Source organism: Mastomys coucha, unplaced genomic scaffold (genome assembly GCF_008632895.1).
Source record: "Mastomys coucha isolate ucsf_1 unplaced genomic scaffold, UCSF_Mcou_1 pScaffold18, whole genome shotgun sequence".
Lineage (NCBI taxonomy): Eukaryota > Metazoa > Chordata > Mammalia > Rodentia > Muridae > Mastomys > Mastomys coucha.
In genome coordinates this window covers 86,143,833-86,153,736 of record NW_022196900.1, presented here as the reverse complement: position 1 = coordinate 86,153,736, position 9,904 = coordinate 86,143,833, and the positions used below count along the sequence as shown (strand labels likewise).

The 9,904-nt window shown below is 45.9% G+C and overlaps 1 protein-coding gene across 4 annotated transcripts in view; it reads left to right on the top strand.

Moving 5' to 3' along the window:
- Nucleotides 1-949: 949 nt before the first annotated feature.
- Nucleotides 950-9,904, top strand: part of Khdrbs1 (KH RNA binding domain containing, signal transduction associated 1) — a 35,252-nt gene continuing 26,297 nt past the window's right edge. For 3 of the 4 annotated variants that reach the window (XR_004121084.1, XR_004121086.1, XR_004121085.1), the window contains exon 1: nucleotides 951-1,473. Coding sequence is in view for 1 of the 4 variants with exons in the window: in XM_031378800.1 (XP_031234660.1) it covers nucleotides 1,092-1,473 (382 nt within the window). In the remaining 3 variants the exon portion in view is untranslated. Of the gene's footprint in view, nucleotides 1,474-9,904 lie in introns of all 4 variants that reach the window. The other variant, XM_031378800.1, reaches the window with a different exon arrangement.

The window sequence follows — 9,904 nt, the reverse complement described above, 5'->3', positions numbered from 1 at the left end:
ATTCAGTCAGGAACTTGGGCCTGCATTTTTGGCGCCTTTTTCTGTTTTGAGGCTTTCTGAGAGGGCGGGGTTGGAGGGAGAGAGAAAATTGGAATTTACCGGGGGTTGGGGGGAGGACAGACGGGGGACAAGCTGGGGACTCCAACCAAACAGGTGACAAGCAGCATTACCAGTTGATCCGCCCCAAACGCATCTTTTAATAATTCTCTCATCAATTTTGAACCTGCTCTAATGGAAACCTTGGGTGTCTGACTTCCTGGATGCCCTACTTGGGTATGGAGGGAGCCCTTCTCTTCCGGTCTTTGCGTCTCTGTCTGACCCCCCGGAGTTTCTGTTCTGCAAATACATAGCGTTTAGTCTTCTATTTACCATTCCTGGCTTCCCTTTCGCACACCCATCCCTTATTCCTGGGTCAGTCTCCCCCAGCATCCCAATCTTCCTTTCCATCCCGTTCGCAGTCTTTGCCTCTGTTCCGGCCTCACTTCGCTCTACCCCTCGCGTTCCCCTCTCTGCAGAAGCGTTCCTTTCATTTCCTGGCTGGAGGGGCGGCCCCGGAGTCCACTGAACAGCCCCGGTCCCCCGGGGACCTCCCCAGGGCTCGGCCGTTGAAGGAGGCGTGGCCCACGAATCACAGGTCTCCTGTCGCACACTCCGCGGGCCGGAGCGCAGACAAAGACATTCCACGGCGCCCGCCCCCTCCGCGCACCCCGTTCGAGGGAAGGGGGAGGGGAGACACGTGTACCGCTAGCGCCGGGTCACGTGGAAAAGAAAAAGAAACGAACGAAGGCGGCGGACTACCCGCGCAGGCGCCGTAAACCCGGAGCCTGAGCGGGGAGGCTACGTCTCCAGTCGGCGCAGGCGCCGTGGCCCAGCTGGGGGACTTTGTTCTCCGCGGAGAAACTCAAGGGCGGTGCCGGTAGGCGCCTGCGCTTGCGCGCCGCCTCATTTCCGGTGCTCTCTCGCTGGGTCGCTCGGGTCGGCTTCGGTCGCTGTCGCTCCCGTTCTTCCACCCCCGCCAACCGCCGCTCGGGCCTCAGCTGCCGTCGCGTCGCTTCCTCGCTCGCTCGCTCGCTCGCCGCACATCATCCCCGATGCAGCGCCGGGACGACCCTGCCGCGCGCCTCACCCGGTCCTCGGGCCGCAGCTGCTCCAAGGACCCGTCAGGTGCCCACCCCTCGGTGCGTCTGACCCCGTCTCGGCCGTCGCCGCTTCCTCACCGGTCCCGAGGAGGCGGAGGTGGGCCCCGAGGAGGCGCTCGGGCCTCGCCCGCCACGCAGCCGCCGCCGCTGCTGCCTCCCTCTACCCCGGGTCCCGACGCGACTGTGGTGGGTTCCGCGCCGACCCCGTTGCTGCCCCCGTCGGCCACAGCCGCGGCCAAGATGGAGCCGGAGAATAAGTACCTGCCTGAACTCATGGCTGAGAAGGACTCGCTCGACCCGTCGTTCACTCATGCCATGCAGCTGCTGTCCGTAGGTAAGCGGGGCTTGGCGTACCTCCGGGTCTCCGGTGCTGGCGGTGGGTGGCCGCCGCTTTGTTCTTAACTCCCGCCCCCTCGGAGCCCGGACATCGAGTAGTTCTCATTTCGACCTGGTCTTCGAGATTCTGCACCCGCAGTCTCACCCCTGCTCGGGGTGTAAGGGAAGCTTTCCGAACCACAGACGAGACCCGACGGGGACTCGATCTCCGAGCGCGGAGAGGTTGATGGATAGTGCCGTGCTCCCGCCCCTTTCTCCCCTAGTTAGTTGGCCTGCGCGCCAAGGACCAGCTCTAAACTGAAATGAACCTAATTTCTCCACGCTTTTCCCAAAGAGGGAACATTTTTATTTTTATTTTTTTTTATTTATTTTTTGGACCGCGGGTGGTGGAGAGTGTCTTGACTTGGGGTGTGAGGCAAAGATAGCTTGTCCCGCGCGGCGTCGCATCTACGGAGCGGTGCGGGATTTAGCGGGAACTCGGTTTTAAGTTCATCAGAGGTCCGGAGGATGAGAGAATCTGGAGGTTCTTGAGCTTGAGGTTTTCTCAAGCAAAGTTTTCCATTTCGGCCTGTGGAATAAGAATTGCCGCAGAACCGGATGGCTTGTTTTTTTCTTTTTCTTTTTTCTTTTTTTGTTTGTTTTTCGAGACAGGTTTTCTCTGTGTAGCCCTGGCTGTCCTGGAACTCACTCTGTAGACCAGGCTGACCTCGAACTCAGAAATCCGCCTGCCTCTGCCTCCCAAGTGCAGGGATAAAAGGCGTGCGCCACCACCGCTCGGCTCTTTTTTCTTTTAAAATGTGTTTTGTAAGTTATGCAAAAGTGGGGGGAAATAACCCAGGAGACCGCGGAAAGAAATGATAAGAGGAGATAGGGGACGGCAGGTTCTTTGGCGTGAGATGAACGAGAAATAGGTCATTTTGTTTTAGTTGTTGCTGGAGTAGAGATAGTTTAAGAATGGTAGTCTTTGTTCTCTGCTTGTAGACTATCGAGCTCTCTTTCTTGACTTGAGTGACTTAGACATATTTCTTACTCAAACTGCCTGTTGGACCCTCACTTGTAGTTAGACATGGTTTTAGTATTTTTTATGATACCTGAATTTTATTAAGCATATAATACCCACAATCTGTCTCACTGATTAGTTGGACTCTCGAGGGGCAGGTGGAACCTTGTCACCAGACAAAAACTGGAAAGGTTGAGCGGATTCAGAAACCCTACTCTGAACCTGAATACTTGACCAAGACACCCCATGGAGAGGATTGTGTTAATCAGTCACACAGGGGTAGCATCCAAAGGCCCTTCCTCCACGTGCAGATGATGCATCCCAAATCTCTCAGACCAAGCCAATAGAAAGCATCGAGTTTTAGACCCCAAAACATATATTAGGCCTTATCCACAAGGAATAAATGATATTTCATCAAAAACAGCTTGAGAGCTTCTGTAACACTTTGGGGAAGAGAATTCTGTCCCCTTGCCCCTTCGGAGAGCAGTGCTCCAGAGCCGGCAGATCTGCCATAGTGTCTGGTACATAGATCGTCAGACTCTGGCTACAATGACACTGTGCACAGTTCATTGTGAAAATACCATTATCTAATGGAGAGATGGATCAGTGGTTTAAGAGCACTTTCTGCTGTTCCACAGGGGTTCATTTCCCAGCACTCATGTCAGGTGGCTCTCAGACACCTGTAACTTCAGCACTGGGGTGGGGGATCTGATGTTCTCTTGTGTCCTACACAGGCACTCAAAATACAAAACTGAAAAGAAATAAAAAGAAAATACCGTTTTCCTTCATCTTTTCTCTGTCTCCCAGCATTGTTGCAGGGGCTTTACAATGCAAAAAGGTCATGATCTACAATGACTTAAAGACCTGCTTTTCTTTCCAGTCAAATATAAAAATAGCAAATAAGGGTCTTGAAGCACAGTAAACAAAACCTGTGGTCAGTAAATAGAAACATCAAGTGTCTACATTTCAGCATAGTGCCTCTATTCTGTAACACCTAGGTACTGTGCTTTTGTTCTGACAACTTAGTTACTTGTAAGGATTTTTATTTTTCCTTTATTTTTTAAAAAGAGAGATCTCAAGTAGGTGAGGCTGGCTACTCCCTAGATAGCCAGTGGTGACCTTTTCCTCCAGGGTTTGGGAGGTGTGCCCCACCACACTCAGTCTGTGCAGTGCCTAGGATCAGACATCTGACTTACATATTTGGGCCATTTTTGGGGGGTGGAGGGTTGGAGACAGGGTTTCTCTATATAACCCTGGCTGTCCTGGAACTCACTCTGTAGACCATGCAGGCCTGGAACTCAGGAATCCACCTGCCTCTGCCTCCCAAGTGCTGGGATTAAAGGTGTGTGCCACCACTGCCCAGCTGGGCTATTTTTATTTATTTTTTATTTATTTTTTTGCTTTCAGTCCGCCATGTGGACCATTATTTTTTATAATTTTTTCATACTGTTTTGCAAATAGCAAACACTTGTGTTTGATTGACTTTGAATAAGTACCTGCAGACTGAAGAATATCATTATGGTAAAGGTCGACTTGCTTGTCTTACTTTGATTTCCTCAAATCTTTATAACCTGTCAGATTGATTGCTGAAGAGTTATATCACTTTTAAGATGTTAATTTTGGAGACTGATCCTTAACTAGTGACTTGGTCCTATGAAACATGCTAAGCCTCTGCAGTGTCATCTGTAGTGAGTGTGAGTCGAAGTCATATGTAAAATGAGCCAGTTTCCTTTGACCTGTATTCACTAGATAAAGTGTCACCATGGTTTTCTTCTGGTTCTGAGTTCCTATATACATAAGGCATAATTTAGCCTTTCTGCCTTCCGGTGTGAGTGAGCATTCTCTTTTCAAGGGGTTTTCTGGGTTAACAAAAATATTTCTTAAATGTTTCTTTTAGCTCTGCACTCGGAGCTTAACTTTGGTGTGGTTATTAAGAGAAAACACTTTAATTTTTAAAGTTGGGTCTTTTTTGCTTTTGCCTTATTTAAATTTTTTTAACCTTCTTTTAAATGTAACTTTTTTTTTTTTTCCTGAGACAGCGTTTCTCTGTATAGCCCTGGCTGTCCTGGAACTCACTCTGTAGACCAGGCAGGCTGGCCTCGGAACTCAGAAATCTGCCTGCCTCTGCCTCCCAAGTGCTGGGATTAAAGGCGTGTGCCACCACCGCCCGGCTAAATTTTACTTACTAATTTCTATGTGCATTGGTGTTTTGCCTGCATGTCTGACTGTGAGGTGGTCAGATCCCCTGGACGTGGAGTTATAGACCACTGTGAGCTGACATCTGGGTCCTGAGAATTGAACCCAGGTCCTTTGGAAGAGCAGTCAATGCTCTTAACTGCTGAACTGTCTTCCTGGCCCCAGTTTTTGGTTTTGTTCTTTTTGTTGTTTTGGGGTTTTTTGTTTGTTTGTTTTTGAGCTAGGGTCTAACTATGTAGATCCTCAAACAGATCTGCCTGCCTCTGCCTCTGGACCACTGAGAAGACAGTCCTATTAACATTACAAATGAGAGAAAGGTACACAGAGAATAGTTGACTAAATTAACACAGCAACATCAACAGGATTTACAGTCTACATTTGATTCACACACCTGGCTCCTTTTTCCCTCCAACAGCTAAAAGGTTTTTTCCTTGCTCCCTCATTATATACTGTGTGCTGCAAGTGGACTTTTAAAAAGACAGACTTTGTTGAAAGATATGGGGAAGTCTGGAGTGCTAGTAAGGAAGAGAGGGTGAAAAGCTGAGATACAGAACACTAAGCCGGGCAGTGGTGGTGCACGCCTTTAATCCCAGCACTTGGGAGGCAGAGGCAGGTGGATTTCTGAGTTCGAGGCCAGCCTGGTATACAGAGTGAGTTCCAGGACAGCCAGGGCTACACAGAGAAACCCTGTCTTGAAAATCAAAACAAAACCAACACTAGAGAGCAGCTCCCAACGCTTAGCCCTTTCTATGCATCCTTGTCCATTCCTTATAAAGTTCATGAGATCCAGACCACCATTTCTGTTTCCACTACACAGCCCTCACTAACCCTTGCCCAGTTTACTTTATATTTATCATCTTCTGGTGTGCTATGTACTCTGTGTGTGTGTGTGTGTGTCTGTCTGTCTGTCTGTCTGTCTATTCATAGATCTTTATCTACACACACATTGTGGGTTAAGGGGCAGGGTCTCTGTCTACATAGTGCTGACTATCCTGGGACTCATTGTGTAGATCAGGCTGGCCTCAAACTCGAAAAGATGTACTACCTTTGTCTCCTGTGTAGAATTAGCCACCTTGTCTATATATAATAGCTATAATTATTTATGTCTTAAGTATCTCCTCCATGGTTAGACTGTCAGATCCACGTTTGTAGTGATCTTTGGTCTACTTTCTCACCATTGTCTTCCTCTGTCTTAGAAGATAAGTCTCAGACTGGCTTTTTACTCTATTAAACCTTATCTAATGGGAAAATAAGAATTCTGAGAAGTAGGGATATCCATGTATTTCTTTTTGAGAAGGAATGTAGAATTTGAACATATACTCACTGCTCTAGGCCAAACTGGTGTTCCCCTGCAATGATACAACACAGATATGCAAAGATGAAGTTATCTAGCCATGCTGGACTTTCCGAGACAGGAAAGTCTATATAAAAATGCTAGTCTGTTAAGTGTTCTTTACAGTCAGGAAAGCAGACATTGTAAATGACTCAAATAAAGTCATCAGAAGATCTTTATGCAAATAGGAAGATTTGTGTTTTATGTCTTCAGAGAGGAGGGAGACTAACACTAGAAGAGTTTTTTTTATCCCCCCACCCCCACGCCCCCAGACAGGGTTTCTCTGTATAGCCCTGGCTGTCCTGGAACTCACTCTGTATACCAGGCTGGCCTCAAACTCAGAAATCCACCTGCCTCTGCCTCCCAAGTGCTGGGATTAAAGGTGTGCGCCACCACTGCCCGGCATTCTTCGGGGAAAAAAAGCAGTAAGGGTGGACAACAGATTGAGGGTTACTGATGGTTAGGGAAGAAAATGATGATTAAGCCTATAACTAGGGTAGAATGGGGATGGGAAGATGGGTCAGCATTTAAGAGAACTTACTCTTTTTACATGGGACTTTGATGTAGTTTGCAGCATCCACATTTGGCTCTTAACTGCCTCTAACAACAGTTCTAGAGGATCTGATTGATGCCCTCTTCTGGTCTCTCTGAATACCAGGCATACATGAGGTATACATACACACAGGCAGGCAGAATGTGACTAGAGAGGTATCTGGGCAATTAAGCACTCTTGCAGAGGACCCAAGTTCAATTGTGAGCCTCATGGTGGCTCATAGCTGTTTGAACTTCAGTCCCAGGGGATCTGATGGTCTCATCTGAGTACACTGTCACCAGGTATACAGGTTGTGCATACACATAAAGTAAAACATTGTGAAAAAAGTATACATAAACAAAGATTTTTCTTTAAAAAATATTTAAAAACAAAATTCCCTTTTAAAGTCACTCCCTAAAGAAAGGATTTGGGGAGCCATGGTAAATATGCCATCAGAGAAGGGTTTTGTCTGTAAGAATGGAGTTCCTACAGAAGGATTCCAAACTTAGGCTTTGGGGAAGCCAGCACCCACATTTTCTCCTTTCTTTTTTGTTTTTGAAGACAGGCTTTCTCTATGTTGCTCCACCTGTCCTAGAACTCATTATGTAGACCAGTCTATCCTCAAACCCAGGAGTTAAGTTTGACACTGCCTCCTGAGAGCTGAGATTAAAGGCATGTACCACCACTGGGCCATTTTCTCTATTCTTTTTTTTTTTTAAGATTTACGTTCATGAGTACACTGTAGCTATACAGATAGATGGCCATGAGCCATCATGTGTGTGGCTGCTGGAAATTGGACTCAGGACCTCTGCTGGCCCCGCTCTCTCCACCCTGCTCCCTCCAGCGTAAATTCTATGTAGCTGTCTTCAGACACACCAGAAGAGGACGTCCGCTCTCATTACGGGTGGTTGTAAGCCACCATGTGGTTGCTGGGATCCGAACTCAGGACCTTTGGAAGAGTAGTCAGTGCTCTTACCAGCTGAGCCATCTCGCCAGCCCTCCATTTTCTCTATTCTTTAGCCAGTTTTTTGTTTTTGTTTTTGTTTTTTGTTTTTTTGTTTTTTGTTTTGTTTTTGGCTTTTTTGAGACAGGGTTTCTCTGTATAGCCCTGGCTGTCCTGGAACTCACCCTGTAGACCAGGCTGGCCTTGAATCCTGCCTCTGCCTCCCAAGTGCTGGGATTAAAGGCGTGTCCCACCACCGCCCTGACTAGCCAGTTTTTTAATGTAACATTGTGACTTTGTATATTTGGGGTAGGGGATAGCTAGGTGTTCTTACTTGAAACAATTTGGTAAGTAAAATCATGGGGTAGGGTTCATTTACATAAAGATTATTGTCTCATCTTTCCAAAAGACATTAATAGAAAACGGTGTAAAGGCTGGAGAGAATAGAGGAATGGGGGAAGTTTCTCTCACATGAGTGCTAGGGTCATAGGCATGTGCTACCATGTTTGATATGGGGTTAACATGGGAAGCTTCCTTTTCAAATGAATGAAGACATTTTTCTTCAAGGATTGCAGTTACTTATTTTGATGATTATAAAATTCCAGAAATTAACAGGAGAAGGGATGCCATAGTCAGAAGTATGAGCCAAGTGCACCTGGAGTCTAGAGAATGACATAATTTCATTCTTTAGAACAGATTTGCTGAGCTTGTCTTGATAAATTATAAGTAGTTCTTAAATGTTAAGAAATTAATGTATGCTGGGCGGTGGTGGTGCACACCTTTAATCCCAGCCCTTGGGAGGCAGAGGCAGGTGGATTTCTGAGTTCGAGGCCAGCCTGGTCTACAGAGTGAGTTCCAGGACAGCCAGGGCTACACAGAGGAACCCTGTTTCGCAAAAAAAAAAAAAAAAAAAAAAAAAAAAAAAAGAATGTATATAGTCGTGTCTTCTTACACAATGCAGGTAGTTTTACATACATACACAAATAATTTGATTAAAATTATTAATTTTATAATTAATTGATAATTATCAAATTATAATTTGATTAAAATTGACGATTAAACCAGTTCCTTTGTATGAATGGTAAAGGAGGTTCTACCTTTGGACTCTTTAATCTCAGCTCTCTTTTTACCTTTTTGTTTTGTTTTGTTTTTCGAGACAGGATTTCTCTGTATAGCTCTGGCTGTCCTGGAACTTACTCTGTAGACCAGGCTGGCCTCGAACTCAGAAATCCGCCTGCCTCTGCCTCCCAAGTGCTGGGATTAAAGGCTTGCACCACCACCGCCGGTTTGTTTTGTTTTGTTTGTTTTTCAAGATAGGGTTTCTCTGTGTAGCCTGGCTGTCCTGGAAACAAGCTCTGAAGACCAAGCTGGCCTGGAACTCAGAGAGATCAGCCAAAGGCAGGCATCACCATAGCTCAGCTCTATTTGACTTTTATTTTGAGACTAGATCTCACTAAAATTACCAGGCTTGATCTTGAAACCTTGCTCCAACCTACCAAGTCCTGAGATTACAGGCTGTAACCACTAAGTCCCATCCATAGATTTCTTTCAGGCTTATCCAATATTAACCTTTTGTGTGCATTTTTTTCTCTCTCTCTCTCTTTTTTTTTTTTTTTTTTTTTTTTGTCCTCTTGTCGTCGTCCCCCCCTCCCGTGGGAGGGGGTTTGGTTTGAGGCAGGATCTCATAACCCAGGCAAGTCTTCAACTTATGATCTTATTTACCAAGTGCTGGGGTTTATAGCATTCCTCAGTTTATCATGTATTAAAAGGTCACTTCATAGATGCAGCAGAGCCAGAATTCAACTCAGTTCTCTCTACCTCTCAAAATGTGTGTTCTAGTTCAGTATGAATTATAGGACACATCTATAATTCTTGCCCTCTGGAGACTGAGGCAGGAAGAGTGTTTTGCCTAGGTGAGATCCCCTTTAAACAAACAACAACCCTGTTTGCTCCAAGATTCATTAAATATTCCTAATTTTTGGAAGTTTACAGGGGGACAGAAAGGAGGAAATTTAGTAAAGGTTAAAAAAAAAGCCATAAACTTAATTTCACTTACCATGTCAAAAACAATGAGTTAGTGCAATTGTTTGGTCATTAGTTTGGTGACAAATTCTGTAACATTGCTGAATTCAGGTTTCTTTGCCCACTAAATGGGGATAGTATTGGCTAAAATGAGTATTCCAAGACTGCTGACACATCAAAGACATTGGATAAGATAGGAGAGGTTACAATTGCCAGCCGACAAACAGATGGGTCATATCTCTGAGTTGTTTATTCCTTACCTTTTCTTTCTTTGGCTCTTGGGACATCTAAGGTCTTCAGAGGCCCAGGCAAACATCATTTGAGGGAGTCAGTTTTAGAAATGTTGTTTAGAAAGTGCTTTTGCCTGAGGGTAAGACAATCTTTTCAGTTGTTGTTCCTGCTC